This window comes from Myripristis murdjan, chromosome 16 (genome assembly GCF_902150065.1).
Source record: "Myripristis murdjan chromosome 16, fMyrMur1.1, whole genome shotgun sequence".
NCBI lineage: Eukaryota > Metazoa > Chordata > Actinopteri > Holocentriformes > Holocentridae > Myripristis > Myripristis murdjan.
The window spans coordinates 6,178,994-6,195,000 of record NC_043995.1 but is presented as its reverse complement, the minus strand read 5'-3'; the positions used below and the strand labels follow the sequence as shown (position 1 = coordinate 6,195,000).

Here is a 16,007-nt window from a genome sequence, read left to right as displayed (position 1 = left end):
CATGATCATCATTCAGTTAAACAGGTGTGGTGACATGAGCTGTGTTCAAACAGGAAATTAAGAGAAAAATGTGCAGTCGGTGGTTGATGATTGTAAAGTCTGTACAAAAAAAAAAAAAGAAAAAAAAAGTCTTCTGTAAGAGCTGGACACTAAAGTGTGCCCTGGACAACTGATGACTTGGAGTAAAAATTGTCAATAGGTGAGGTTTAGATTAAAAATCAAATCATTCCACTGTACATGGAAAATAATGAATGGAAATATTCCAATTCCAACAAGACCTATTTTTTGCCCAAAAAACAAAAAAACAAAAAAACAAACAAACAAACAAAAAAAAAAACAGGCTGCTAAAAAAAAATCATTTGACTGCTTTCAGCAAAACTCAACCAACTATCTGTCTCGATACAGAGAACAGGTGAGGACTATAGAGAAACAGGAGAAGTATAGCAAAGGATACAGATATGATGTGTGCATAATAGGACAGCAGGTAACTACTCAGATCACAATGTTAGCTCTTAGCTCTACTGCACAAGGTTAACTGGGATACATGATGAGTGTTGGATATAAAATCAGAACTCATGGAGCAGACATGGCACCTCAGGATACAGCTGAATGTGGGGTAAAGCTCTAGAGTACACGGACTTTTGACGCTGAAATTAGACAGTAACATAAATTAAAATAGGACCACGCGGATTTGATTACCAATAGGCCTATCACTCACGTGAGCTGGACTGAATATTCACTGTTGAATTTAAAGTAACGAAATCAGTGCCTCGTCACCTCATCAATGCTGGTGATTTCTTTAAAGTAACTCAAAATTGAACAGATTTTAGTGAGATGTGCACTGTTATAACAAAAACCTGCAATTTGAATAGCTGCTGATTATGCTTTTAAAAGGCCACTTCAGGTTCATTTACTGTGTCTTAGCAGACACTACATGGAGTCTCAAAATCGGACAAAAATCCTTAGCAGTACAAGAGCCGTGGCTGTCACAATATGTTGCCTAGGTCTGCACGTCACAGTGGCTCAAGCTGCTACTCCACACACAGGCACCAGTCAGCTGCTCTCCGGCTCGTTCCACTCCTGGCATGTCTTTTCTATTGAGTTCTGATTCTATAATATTTGCACACAGTGCAACCAAAGCACCAAAAAGCCACGTGGGCAACACTGACTGAACTCTAAAACTGAATCTATTTCAAAATCACTACTCTACTGTACATACTGTATGAATCTGCATTGTTAACAAGCAATCCATTGATGCCTGGGCAGAGATGTAATGACATGATTTTCATAGATAGAAACATATAAAACCATTTAAAACAGACCGTCTAGTAATATAGAGAGAGCACACTGTAAAAGACCACAGGGCTGGATACCTGGGGAAGGATAAAGCCTTGTCTATATGGACTAATAAGAACTGAATGTGGAGAACCAGTACGCAGCAAAGACTTAAGCACAAGGAGGACCGGCTTCAAAAATACACACTGAGCTTTCCCCAAGTTACATGAACCAGTTGCTTACGAAAGGGCACATTTCAGGTAGTAGGTGTGACATCAAGTCTAGGCAAGGGATTCCTCAGCTGTTGAGTTAAACATCTGAAATGCACAACCAAGCTTAGCCAATGAAAGTGAAAGAAGCCCCTCCAGTCAAACAGTGGCAGTTGGCTTCAATAATAAGTCGACACAAACCAGACCTGGGAAGCAAGGGGGGGACAAAACACAATTAGCCACCATATATAGAGACTGCTGTAAACTTGGTACTGAAATCCTTATTACAGTAAATGGTATTATGAAAGCTACATAGAGAATACTTAGTTAGTCTAGACTAGGCTTGCCCTGTGCCAAGTATACCAGCCCCAATACTGTATGTACAAAATGAGCAGTTGATCATCTTGGTTATTGCATGCAGTACTAGATTAAAGGTATACCTTAACATTTTGAATTTCAGTCTGTTATTTTTAATGGCCAGGCACTTGTCACACAACAGTGTAAAGGATTAAACAACTGTCTTTCAGCTGTAAAAATTCATTTTTCTTTTAGCATTCATCACTGAAAGACATAGGCAACGCCTTTGGAAATATAGGTAGTTAGCTAGCAAAACACATTGTTTTGAATGAGGAAGTCTAACAATACTCATGAGATGCTTTTCAGATAACTAAAGGTGCCAATACAAGGCATTTTTTGTAGATTGTGACAAGTGCCTGGTGAGGAAATACAATAAAATCCTAAATGCCAAGATATCTGATTAAGGACATACAGCAGAAGTATCCAATGTCAGCTTCAGAGTATCCAGGCGTCTTTTAGCATCAGCAGAAAGCAGAGCTCAGTCATGCATCACAACTTAGTTTGAACAAGCCCTCCATACAGAATGAAGATATTACCCAACAATATCTGATGTGAGAATGATTCACCCTTTCTCCCTCATCATCTGTCAAGAGTCGGTGGAAATCTGCTCCATCAAGCGCAACAGCCATGTAGGCACATAGGTTTATCTTTTCAAAGCTTCATCGGTGTCCATCCACTCTCGGTGAAGTGCAGTTGGGACAGCTTTCAGTCTGTCCTCTTCGCCGTCTTACAGTAAAGTGTGGTGAGAATAGTTAGTGAGAAAAACAGTATTTGGTAGACTTCCCACCACATTGCTGTGCTGTTCCTTCAGGCATTGCAACAAATTTCGAACATGTTTTTTTTTTTCCACAAAGAGGATACCCAAACAATGTCTAATGTCCAAATTGAACAGGTCAAAGGTTTATCCGTTGGAAATGTCCCTATCGCCCTCTCTGTCTGTCTGCCTGTGTGTTCATAGCTTCAGAAGACAGACAGCCAACAGGACACTGCAAACACATGTAGAAATCCATCTCCGGGAAGTGCATATCTTTAAACTTGGCATGAATATTACAATAGCGGATTGGAGGAGAGGGGAAAGGGCGGGGGGTACTGCGGACATGGAGGCAGCAAAAACAGTGATAGGGGAGAAGTCCCTTGTGTTAAAGCAACAATACAAAACAAAATGCCAAATTAAACACATGCACATTTTGAAAAGGTGCACAGTTTCAAAATGGGACTCACACTGGGAAATTTACTAAAAAAAAGAAAAGAAAAGGAAAAGAAAAAACAGGGCAACTGTTCTAGAAGTTTTTGAGCCATATAAACATCCAACTCACGAGCAATATATATTATTATAAAAGTAGGGAAATTGGTATTATTCCTCCTCCTGAAAACACAGCAAGGCTAAAAAAGGCAAAATACTGGTTTAGTTTAGTCATATAAAACAGATTTGGTCTCTCAGAGCCATTTCATGGTATAATAAGAGATTAAGGTGCCTAATCAGGATTTATTCCACTACATACAGAAGTGGACAAAGTGCATGGTTATTTTCGTTTAGGTGCTTCACTTTTTGCTTCTCACTGCAGACTTGAATCAGTAATGCTATTTGAAATACTGTTACACAGTGCTTCTATTAGTATGGGTCAGGACCCAAGATATTTGCAGGCCTGTTTCTGATAAGCAGCAAAATGTTCCAGTGAGCCTAGACCTCAGGGGAAGATGTTGGTGATGCTGTAATATTCACAATCCCAAACTGGGAAACAACATAATGTAAGACTTTTAGCACTGGTTTCACTTTAAAGTCCAGTTTCTGAAGCCCACTGAACAGAAATCTTTGAGAGAAACACTGCGGTGAAGTATTTCAATGATCAGAGGACTCATAGGTCTGCCTCACAGTGGCCATCATTCGGTTCACAATCTATCTCTGCCACAGCTGCAGCTCCTCACATCTTAGAAGACAACACATTCACTAATTTGACTTTGGCACAACAGTTTCTCACACTGTCTGAATCAACACAAACCTCTTTAAACAGGTAATAATAGCACAGGATGTGTTCTCCAATATCTGGAGGGTGAGAAATGTGTTGAAAAAATATGTAAAGAGCAATGCATATTTAATACATTGTATTTGTTTTCTTTAAATCTGTGGGTGCTCAGCTAAAATAAAATCAATAATAATAGCAACAATAGTAACACATTCTGTGTGCACCAATAATATAATGTATATAGCAGTATAACAATCAGCAGTAATAAAGGGAAGACTTTGAGTACACATCCTGCGTTATTTAAAAGCATAATTTTAAAGAGTAAATTCTTTCATGGCATTCATTCAACGTTATTGGACTTTGTCTCATCTTTTTGTTAGGCTGAGATCTAAACACTTCAAAAGACTGACTTTAAATGGCATCATCAATCCATGCCAGGTCAATCAACTCTTCAGGCCAATGTGACTTTCAGTGCTGATAAACGTTGGGTCCTTATGACACACTACACAGGTGCTATATATTATTTGTCTATATGTTAAATGAAGGGTTAACAGTAAAAATCAACCAGCTCCACAACCAGCTATGCTAGAAGTGAACAAGGTGTACATTGTGTGTTTTCACAAGGGCCATTGTGCAGCTGTAATGTCTTGCTGTAAGATCTATATAAGCATTTCAGCACCCTTAAAAGCACCACAAATACTCAAGAGTTTAAGGGGGAAGTGTTGGTTATGTTGGAGATCAAAATGCAGGCTATTAGCGACACTGATTTAAGTCCATCCTAACAACAAAGGCATAACAAACACTCGTACTCAGGGAGTACTCTGCACCATTCTAGAGTCGTACTGAAAAGGCAGCACTGCTCAATCTGCCTGTCTTGCTGACTTTCAGCAAGCAATGAGTGCAAATTTCACAAGGGGGGTGGTGGGCATGTAAACCACAAACTCCTCCTAAAATCTCTACTTAATAACAGTCTGCATTCAACAATTGCTTCAAAAAGAGGGCGTGTGACTCCCTGTCCTTTCCAGGAACTATTTCAACTGCCAAGCAGCTTCTCGGTTATTCTTATACAAGGAAACTAGGTCTGATCCACCCTCTGGCAATGTTCAAGATGGTTTTCTTTTATAATACACTGGTGATGAAATATGATCTATTTTTTTTTTTTTTTTTTTTTTTTTGGATTTGTCGTTTGGTGTGCTATTCAAGATTTGAGAATCCCTACAATGACTCTGCTCTGTTACATCCTACATACAGTCCACAGCATTAGTCAATAGTATTGGGACAGTGAGCTAAAGCTAATACTCCATCTGTAAGCCTCATGTTAAAGTTATTCACATTTATTGTGACAATATGGTGAATTCATGGTACAACTGATAGCTAAAGACTAACCTCAGCTGTCTCAGCACTTCCACTATTGATTTTTTCTATTTGCAACACTTTGTAATGTTTTAACGTGTTGAACAGACTCCGGTTTCTCACTGCCACTAGTCCTCAGAGCCTGACAAGGATTTCCTGACGCTGCGTGATGGTTCCCAAACCTCGCTGTCATCCGAATCATCACCGTTGTCTTCATCATCTTCTTCTTCATCATCATCTTCATCTCCCATCGATGTAGCGCCCTGCTCTTCAGTGGCCATTGCTGCTTCTCCCTGCGTCTCATCTCCATCCTCCTCTCCTTCCTCTCCATCCATCCTCTCTGGACCAGGCTCTTCAAAAGGATCCATCCCCATGTCCACATGGCTCTGGACCTTGGCAAACCACTCCCTTACCTTTCCAGTGGGAGAGAAAAATAACTTTGTTTAATAGGTCAGAGGTAGACTCTAACAAGTTATACTGACATGTGCCTGAGCCTTCTCACAGCCCTACCTGTTCGTAGCTCATGTTGCTCTTGGTGACGAGCTCATCCAGGTCTTGCTCATTGAGGAAGCGGTGCTTCAGGTAGTACTCCTTGAGGATTTCCCGCCCACTCTTGAATTTCACTGATGGGGGAGACCTGGTGGCCTCTGATCTGGAGGAGGCAGACCTCTTTGGCTGCTTCCTGGTGCGTGACCGCCCCCAGCCACGGTTTCGGACACGCCTCTTGCGACTGTTGCTGCCGCTGCCGGTTCCTGCCTTATTGCCTCCTCCGCCATTCAGCCCCTCAACACCGCCACTCTGGTACTGGAAGAACCACTTCAAGTTGCCATTTTTCCAGGAGTAGCGAGAGTCTCCAAACCAGTTGACAATGTATGACCTTGGAAGGCCACTCTCCTCTGCCAGCCGGTCATACTCCTCTGCTGTGGGCCACTGGGTCCGCACAAAGGCACTCTTCAGAACATGGAGCTGCTCAGGAGACTTTTTACTTTTATCTTTGATGTCTTTATTGCCGCTGCTGGTTGTGGGCAGCTGCTTACTGCGACTTCCAGGAGGAGTCTGGCTACCTTTTCGAGAAGATGAGGAAGAAGGAGAAGAGCCCACTCCTCCTCCAGTTCCTCCACCTTCTCCTCCTTTTGATCCCTCTGTCTCCATCTTCCCTGTCTCAGCAGAATCGGAGGAGGAAGCGGTAGCAGGTGGCATCTTTCGCCTCTCGGTGAACCAGGCATCAATCTCTCTGCGCGTCAGTTTGGTCTCTGTCCTGAGTCGACTCAGTTCCTCATCTGACGGGGTGCTGCTTTTCTCAAAACTCTCCTCCAGAACGACCAGCTGCTCTGGCGTCTTCTCCTTAAACTTCTGCAAGGTGAAGTCTGGGAATGGGTTCCAAGTTTTAGGACGCGTCTCCTTCTCCTTTACGGGAGGCGTGCGGGGAGGATGGGGAGATGTGGGGGTCTCGTCGCTTGAATCAATGACGATGGTGGCGTTAGAACTGCTGCTAAAGCTGCCACTTCCTCTGCTACCTCCCCCTCCATCATTGAAGACAATGACGTGGCTATTCTTTGAGTTGCGCTGGTTATATCTGGTGTCACTGAACCACTTCTTGATCTCTCCTTTCGTCAGGTTGGTGAGCTTCATCAAACGGGCGATTTCAGCATCACTAGCAAAGTGGTTTTTCAGGTAGCTGGCTTTGAGCTCTGCCAGCTGCTCTTTGGACTTCTTAGGCCGCATACTGAATGTGTCCGCACTGAGAGCCGAGTTCTCCTGAGAAGGTGAGTTACAGATTTATAGGGAGAGTTACAGATTAGACAGGGTTTTTACAAATGATAATTTATGCCATTTTGCATCAAATGGAGCCAAATTCTTTCTATGGGCATGGAATAATGGCTTCAGATGGAACCTGAGATATTTGATTTTTAAGCTTACATGGACACTTTATGATTGTAAAGTCATTCTAGCACGGCAGCCAATAACCTGCTACACTGACACCCAGGAGAAATAGCCTGAATCCTTGACAAGACATGTTTGGCTTGACTTCTCTGTGGCAACAATGTAGCAGTGGGGTTAAGAGCCACAAGAAAAAACAAGAGTTTGTTTAAAAGGCAGCATAGTGTGCTTTCTATCTGGTGGGGTCCCCACCTGTGGAGAAAGGGAGGGTGGCTGGACAGTGGTAGCCCGTTTCAGCTCACTGCTCCCTGCGGTGGGCTGGCAGGAAGCTCCCTTGGAGCTCTGGGACTGGCTGGGCAGCCCTGCCACAGTCAGGGTGATGGGACTGGTCACTGGAAGGTTGCCACCTGGGCCGACCTACACAGAAACAGTAAACCAGGAACAATGGATATGTGTGTAGCTGAGACAAATTCCCAGTAGATGCAAATATTTTTGGCAATTAAAGCCATTCTAGTTCTTATTCTAAGGCCTTTTAAATATAGATGGGGACCCAAAATAGATTTTAAGGCCTGTGACTACTAGATCCCCACATGGTTATTGTGCTGCAATGTTTCCACGTGCTTGGGTTGGTAGAACTATGCTTCTTTGCATCTGTCACCAAGGGCTACATGAAATTTCCTCTCCCCTTATATATAAAAAGTAAATGACTGCTTGAATCAAGATTAAAATGTCCACAAAATGAATGGATAACAGACTAGAGATATTTCTGAGAAGATGAAAATGTTACAAACTTATTATAAAACAAAAATACAAGAGGAAGAGAAGGGAGAATCACACCACAAAAAAGCACTGAGATGTGGGAGCCCTACAACCTAAATGATACAGAGGTAATATTCCCAGACACATTTTTCAATAATATATTTTTGGACTTTACTGTCAGTTATGTTCTCCATAATTTATTCTTTCCTTGTAATCAATTAATATCCATGCTGAAGACATTATTGCCTATTTAAAATGCCCATACATCATCGTGCATGCTGGACTCCAATCAGGTGTGGTCTAGTCCAACTAAAAGTCAGTCAAATCAAGTTTTGTGAAGTCATATCAAACCAGGTTGATTCAATTTTTGTCAATTTTGACCTGATTCCAGTTGAGTGGAGTCAGGTCAAAACTCAAGTTGAACCAAGACAAATCAACTTACAGCACATGCTCTTTTCTTACCTACCTGTGTGAACACCAGGCCTGGCTGGCCCACTATCTGGCAGGTCTGCAGGATGGACTGCAGGCCGTTGGCAGCTGCTGACAGGTGGTGAGCAGGTATGACTGTGATGGTCTGCGGCACTGTGTGCACTGTGCCGTTAAACTGCTTCCTCCTGGCTTCCTCCACCTCCTCTGGAGTCCAGCTGACACCGTGCTTCAGCCGCTGGGCTGAGAACCACACCTAGAGAGAGAAACAACGAAAGCATCTTTCATTGTATCCTGTACCAAAGTGGCAAAACATGGCTTAAATTTGTGATTTTCTACTTGGCAAAACATACTGAAGGCAGCCTTTAGCCAAAGAATGATAAAAAGTCACAATGGAAATTGATCTTTGAAATAAGATCATGAGTGTAACAAGAACATGCATTTGATAAATATATATTGTACATGTACATGGATTTGTATCCATATGCATTATTGGTATGTATAGTATTGCATCCATTATCAATGCATGACTGGTATCACAAAGAACTCAGACATACAGGACATTACTACTACTGCTCCTAACAACAGTGCTACTAATAGTGACTAGAAAGTACATGGTCAAGTGCAAACCTCCTTGAATGCTGAACAGTTATCCAACTTGCAAAGTTGAGGCTCCATGATGGTTTATGCTTGTGTGTCATCTTTCAGGTTTTATTTTCCAAAAAATAGCACATGAATGTAATGCTGCTTAACAGCTGCCTTGGAAGGTCCAGGTGCCTGATCTTCCTACCCGCACATTAACGCAGCATAACCGCTACGGCTTAAAAGCAATAATCCACTAATGGCGGAAATCCCCTATCTAGATCACTACAAAAATCTAATCAGCAGTTCCTTGCACCAAGGGCTATCTGTAGACAAATTTCATCCAAATCCAATCATAACATTTTGAAGTATCTTACAAACAAAGTGTCAAACACAAAAAGGTGAAAATATAAGGCCTCCTAACAAATCAGCAGACTTGGGTCTACCTTGATCTGCTCCTCTGTGAACTGGGTCTGTGCGGCTAAGGTGGTGATCTCAGCCATGGAGGGATAAGGAAACTTCTTGTATGTGTTGCCCAGCAGAGGGTTGGTGTCCATGGCCGCGCTGTAGGATGGGATGCTGCTGAGGGGAATTAGGAGCTGGGGCTGCGCTGCTGCTGCGCTCTGCTGGGCCTGGAGAGCTGACAGCACCTGGACAAACAACGAGGACGAGAACGAGGGAGGTAGAATCTACTGCTACAAAGCAGCAAGGTGAGCTGTTCAAGCTCTCTTTCTGGCAAGGATTCTTACTAACGTGCTCCAAGTGTCTTGGAACAACACACTGAATCCATGGCCAACACAACAATTGGATGACATGTTGATGTGGTAATGAGAAAAAAATATATCAAAAACAAACGATATTAATTTTCCACAGCTATGAAGCTCTATCTTATTACATTATTACAGCCATGGTGCAGTGCTGAAAATAAATAAATAAATTCATTCATTCATTAATGAATGAATGAATGAATGAATGAATTCACTACTTTGGCCTATGAAGTTGAGAAAATAATAATAATAAAATATAGATTTTTATCTATATGTATTTATATCTATCTATATATAGATAGATATATTTAATCTGTCATCAGTAATAACTTCGAACATATAACTATCTCATAAAAAAATATTTTGATCAATGTTAAAAGAGTATATAGAGACAGAAATCTCCAAATTTATTTTGAGGATCCCCATGAATTTTCGTGACAACATTCATGTTGCCTCGATGGCAAAACTTAGCCTGCGTTCCAAATCGCATACTTATACTTTTTACTTTTAGTAGGTACTGCAGCTGCCCTTACAAAGTATGCAGTTTAGTATGAAATATGCATGCATATGCATACTATTGGGACACACTACATACATCATCCCTGAAGTCCGGCCCTCTCGCTCACTTCCTCCGCCGTCTGTAGCGGCAAATTTGAATGTTGTTGTCAAAATGCCACTGCTGTTTCATACTGCGCTGTCGTCTGTCATATTTATTATCTTCTGTCTTCCTGTCGCTTCTGCTGTCACTGAGCGAGTTTTGTGGGATATGTGTGTTTTGTTGTCGTCCGTATGTGGGCGTGTCCTGTACACGCAACTCAGGTAGTGCGACGTAACGTCCGCTGCACAAAGGATTGTGGGTCAGAATGGCCAGAGCAGCATGCTGAAATCCATACTGCGAAATCTGACCGGATATAGTAGACCATCCTGGTACTCTTGGCATACTGCATCTGACATACTATGTATTGGGACACACTAAATCTTTTTTTTCCCTACTAAATAGTATGATAGTATGAGTATTGGAACGCAGGGCCAGTATTGTGGTAATCCAATGATTTTCCCTGTAACGCCACCAGGCGGCAAAATTTTTAATATTGCACACCAAAGTCTCAAAAACTATGTAATCACTGCCATCAAATTTGGTTACAACATTCATTCTTCTCTAGCACCACCAGCAGGCCCCGCGAGGCATACTGTTTTTGTGGAGCGTTTGTATTTTTAAATTTTACAATGCTGTGAGAGTCTGAACATTCCAATAAAAAAATGCATCTTCAATGGCCAAAGTGGTGATCTGTGAAGGGTTTTTTTCTTACTAAGAAAAAGGGCGATTTCATTTAGATTTCAGAGGGTTTATCTAGGTTCTGATTCAAGCTCTGTACCTGTGCCAGGCCAGCAGGCAGGACAGTGGGGTTGAGCATGGAAGATTTCTTCTGCTGCTCTGAGGGCAGGTTGACCAGCAAACCTCCTCCTCCTCCTAACTTCATGGAGTCATGGAGAAACATCTCAACAGGTGTCATTGGACCCAAAGGAGCCTCAATGGGCTCCTGCTCTCCTCCCTCTTCTCCCTCACCGCCTCCCCCCAAACCCTCCATCGCCTCGTCCGCTGATTTCAGGGACACAGCTATCCTCTTGGGTTCAGATTTGCTCTTCATCTTCATGATGGGGGTCTTGCTGAGAGAGATGGCGGACACAGCCGCAGGGTCTTCCCCTCCCTCCTCGGGCGTGTCGCACTGTTGTTCTGGGATTGGCTGATCACTGTTTGGATCCTCCAGAGGGTTTGTGGCACTCCGTTTTAGGGATGCACGGAGGACGATGCTGTCTTCTACTGTAGGGAGGCTGGGCTCATCTGTGAAAGCAATACAGCTTTTATCTTGAAGCCAATTTTCTTTTCTTTTCCAGGTTATTCAGATCTACAGAGCATTTAAAAATCAAAGAGGGTGTATGTTTCAAGTGAAGCAAATGGGATACCTTTGTCCTCTACACAGGGGGGAGAATGGGCTCATCTAAAATAGAGATGACGTGCAACAATTGACTGATTAAAAGCAGATACTGAAGATTACCTACAAAGGATACCTCTGCTCTCTACTAGATGCAGTGGAATCCAGACTATTCAGTAGGAAGATGTATTAGCTTCCCAGGGGACGGTAATTTTTTTCCTCACTCCTCCCCTCGATGTTCATTGTGCTGACAAGAATGGTGATAATGAGACCCAGGAGACTCTCACCTGTGTCTGGCGGGGTAGGAACCACCACGACAGCCTCACCCAGCTCCTCCGCTGTCGGGCCCTCCTCTACTCCCTCCTTCATCTTCGCCTCCTCCTCTGCCTCCTCCTCCCTGGTCCTCTCTATTCTCTCCTCTACCTCCTCCTGCTCCACGACATCGGAGGGCAGCACCATGCAGGGCGTGGTCGACTTCCGGCGGCTCGACATCCTTTAACTAAACTCTGGTAACTTCTACTCAGGGTAAAGAAGATCTGCGACCGAAGGGACGAGACTCACCAGTCTTGGGTGGTTGAGTTCACATGCTCAAGTCCTCAACTGATGTATTTCTGGTATAAGAAGCATAGTAAAAATTGATCAAATGTGATATATTTATTTTTTCTTCTGATAACAATAAATTGCCTAGTATTTCATAAAAAATAAAATGCATTTTCCAGCAAGGAATCTTCAAATTTGACAATCAAATACTTGTAATCAAGTTATGTGCTCGAGGTTTGATATTGTACAGACAAACAATAAACTTCTTAACCTCTTAACACAATCTGCACCATCTGCTCAGCTATAATGCGCCATCACTGTACGCCAAAACATGTGCTATGCAAAGCATTGCTAACACTGGAGTCTGTTGGACAAAAAAAAAACAAAAAAAAAACAATAATGCTGTTTTTAACTTATCTCAAGCACTTTTTACTGCAATATGTAGTCTTTTTCTTTCTGCCAACACATATGCCAATTCATGCCAATATACTGATATATCTGTGATGAACCAATATCAGCTGATTTATTGGTTGGACTCTTGTCTGATATTAAAATCTGAAATACTTAATTTGCAAATAGCATCTGACAATTGGATTCACATGGTTGTTTATGTAACACATGCTCTGCAGACTTTCTATCACCAGAGAGTCACTAAGAAAAACCTGTTTCCCCCACTGATGCTGATGATGCACTGTTGGCATTACAAGATATTAGCAATAGTTCGCCTTGCTGCAAAGTCACCAAACAGTTTCCACATGTGGAACACAACTCATCGAGCAACTAAAAAGAAATGACAAAATTGAAAACACAAGGACTCTGCATATCACTGACAACAACACAGATCAAGACAGGACCTTTAGAGGTTCAAATGGGACACGTTCTCTTCAGTGTTTCATCTGTAAACACACACAAGCCTCATTTTGCTTTACAAGGCCATTTTGACTCGCCCCAGTCACATTTAAAGAGCAATTTGCATGCTTTACAAAACACAAAACCATGATATTATATCATAGGCAACAGTACACACACATATATGCAATATCTCAAGAATTCAGACCTGGAGTACAGCCTGCGCACAAAATCCACCAGATTCATAGTGTATGATTTGCATTAAAATAATACCATTTCCCAGTTCAAAAGCCATGTAATGACAGTGCACTGACAATACTGTTTTCATAATGCATGAAAGACTAACCAAACATCCAAAGTGCTAAGGGAGAGGAAACATGAGATTTGCATGTAACACTGCAATCAGTGACAAATATCTTCACACGCATGTTCTATTACACCAGTATGTCCTGTGATCAGGGAAGGCAAACCCATCTGGACCCTGTTTACTAGACTTTATAATTACTGTAATGAGGTTACCTACATTATCAGCTTTGACAGAAAGAGGAATTGTAGTATACATCAATGAACAGCATTACAATGATCCAACACAGGGACGTGGGTCTTAAAAACAAAACAGCATAAGCTGATGTTTTTCTGAAAATATCACTGATTTGTGCTTATATTTGTGGCTGTGGTGATCATTAACTTGAGGTTATGGTTTACCCACCTACTTATTTACTTTATCATCATTCACTGTCACGCGGCTGTTATATCAAATGTTATTGCCAATTTGTGTAGACATTACTGCACTAACTTTGAGAGCAACTTTTCATGATTGATTAAAATTCTGATTGCTAGCAGACAAGCTTACATAAGATGCTGTGTAAATCCAGTATGCCATGTTGTACTGCCAGCATGAGACCATTTGTATTTGCAGTTTAAAAAAAAAACAACATTTTCAGGTAGGAGCCTCATTTATTATTTTAAGGTTACTAGAGCAATAAAAGAGCACACGAGGGCGGTTTACTCGGCTCTACGGCATCTAGCCTGTGAATGAGGCGGGCTAACTAGCCGGTTAGCTGGGCCAGTCATTATTATTGATCATGTCTGGTGGTAAACTTACTGTAACTACTGAAATGTGCACAGTGTTGCTACCAGCCTGCCGAGACGAGCAGACTGATTTCCTGGGTCTCGGCACAGCAGCCGCCGGCTTCTGTCTGTTGGTATCCGTCGTTGTCTCTCCTACCCCCGGCTAGTCGTCTCCCCGCAGCCCGGCCGGGACTGCAGTATTTCGGCTTGCGGGTCTCCAAAAACCAGCGGCGGGAGGCAGGGCAGACAGACGGAATCGACGAGACTCGGGTCTACAGCTTCTGTCTGCAGATGCTGAAAACACCGGACATCTCTCCCGTTTCGGAGCAGGTATTTCCAGCCACAACCACGCCTTTACAAACTTACTGAAACAAAGCCACGGCTATTACATCCAGAGCAGGTCCGCCGGAGCCGTACTCGCTTTGCTGACCCAATTCTCTGATATTTTTTAACGGCAGATTTTTTTTTAATGATCAAACGGCGTCATCATTCAATGTGCTACGTCCTGACGTCATTCCTCGGCGACTCTCGATGCTGTTAAAAATTACCAAAAAACTGAGCAAAAACGTGCAATTTTTCATATTTAATATCTTAGGATATTTATTTTCGCCGCCCGGAAACGAATGCGGCACAAAGGTTTGTGTAAACTGGGTCGTAAAAGTCCAGTTTCGTTTACCATTGCGGCTGGCTGCCAAAATGTCCTTACATGACCTGTCAATTCAGGCGGCGTTCAGTAGGACACTGTAATAAAAGCTATCTGAGGACAACGCCAGCACTTTCCTTCACTGGGCTACCTCCCACTGCGCGCCGTTTGCCTCTTTTTTTCGATTTAATATTGTATAACTCCATGTAATACATTATTTAATCCAGCTATATGTAGGCTAATACATTTTGTCTGTACGATTTACAGGCGCCAAATGTGTTTACGCTGTACGCGCCTCGTTGTTTAACATGTTTACGCATCCATTCAGTTCAAATATAATTACATCTTGTCCGTCTTCTAACAAAATTAAACAAATGTCACAGCACAGTTTTACAGAATGCGGCTGTTAGCGGTTAAAAATATTGCCTTCCAACAATAAGCCAGGATGAAAATATGCAGTAGAGTAAATTTATACGCACATGAATGCAGCGTCACACACATGGCAAGTGTCCATAGGAACAGTGTAACTCATAAGGATTATGGTTTGTTTATTGTATTTAAAAGGCAGCTGTGTAAATGTACGCAGCTGAGAAATACAAGGCAGGGAGGCTGGATTGCAAATACAAAAAGAAAATAGTTGCGTATAAATTTTTACACCAGATGAGGCACATGGTGTGATAGAACGGCCGATCTCCTGGGGTTCATTTGCACAGGTGACTGCACCCACCTTATTCCAAATAATTCATGGGGCAGTCATTTTCACGAATTTGTTGACGTGACTCAAGGGAGATTTGAATGAATGACTGACGGTCATCCCTCACCGTGCAGAGAGGGGTAATGCATTCACTCCTTTCCTGCAGTCAGTCAAGGCTTCAAGCCACACAGCCCTGCTTCTCTACCTCTGCCACCTCATGAGCAGTGCTGGTCACGATGGAAAGAGCTCTCTGTGGCTTGGTGACATGTAAAAAATACAAAAAAATAAATTATATATGTCTATACATACTACTGATGTAGTATACATCAATGAACAGCATTACAATGATCCAACACAGGAACGTGGGTCTTAAAAACAAAACAGCATAAGCTGATGTTTTTCTGAAAATATCACTGATTTGTGCTTATATTTGTGGCTGTGGTGATCATTAACTTGAGGTTATGGTTTACCCACCTACTTATTTACTTTATCATCATTCACTATCACGCGGCTGTTATATCAAATGTTATTGCCAATTTGTGTAGACATTACTGCACTAACTTTGAGACCAACTTTTCATGATTGATTAAAATTCTGATTGCTAGCAGACAAGCTTACATAAGATGCTGTGTAACATCCACTACACAGCATATCTCTATATGGGGAGTCATATAGAGATATGTATAGGATGTTATAGGATAAC

General features: G+C 42.2%; 1 protein-coding gene across 3 annotated transcripts in view; it reads right to left on the bottom strand.

Annotated features, from left to right (window-relative positions):
• Nucleotides 1-14,624, bottom strand: part of zhx1 (zinc fingers and homeoboxes 1) — a 15,363-nt gene extending 739 nt beyond the window's left edge. Inside the window, exons 1-9 of one of the 3 annotated variants that reach the window (XR_003929585.1) lie at nt 14,002-14,624; nt 11,795-12,118; nt 10,950-11,416; nt 9,253-9,456; nt 8,265-8,480; nt 7,292-7,456; nt 5,669-6,916; nt 2,408-5,571; nt 1-1,690 (exon numbers count right to left, since the gene is read on the bottom strand). The exon at nt 1-1,690 is cut by the window's left edge and continues 739 nt beyond it. Coding sequence is in view for 2 of the 3 variants with exons in the window: in XM_030072692.1 (XP_029928552.1) it covers nt 5,287-5,571; nt 5,669-6,916; nt 7,292-7,456; nt 8,265-8,480; nt 9,253-9,456; nt 10,950-11,416; nt 11,795-11,999 (2,790 nt within the window). In the remaining variant the exon portion in view is untranslated. Of the gene's footprint in view, nt 5,572-5,668; nt 6,917-7,291; nt 7,457-8,264; nt 8,481-9,252; nt 9,457-10,949; nt 11,417-11,794; nt 12,119-14,001 lie in introns of all 3 variants that reach the window. The other 2 variants (XM_030072692.1, XM_030072694.1) reach the window with 2 other exon arrangements.
• Nucleotides 14,625-16,007: the final 1,383 nt, after the last annotated feature.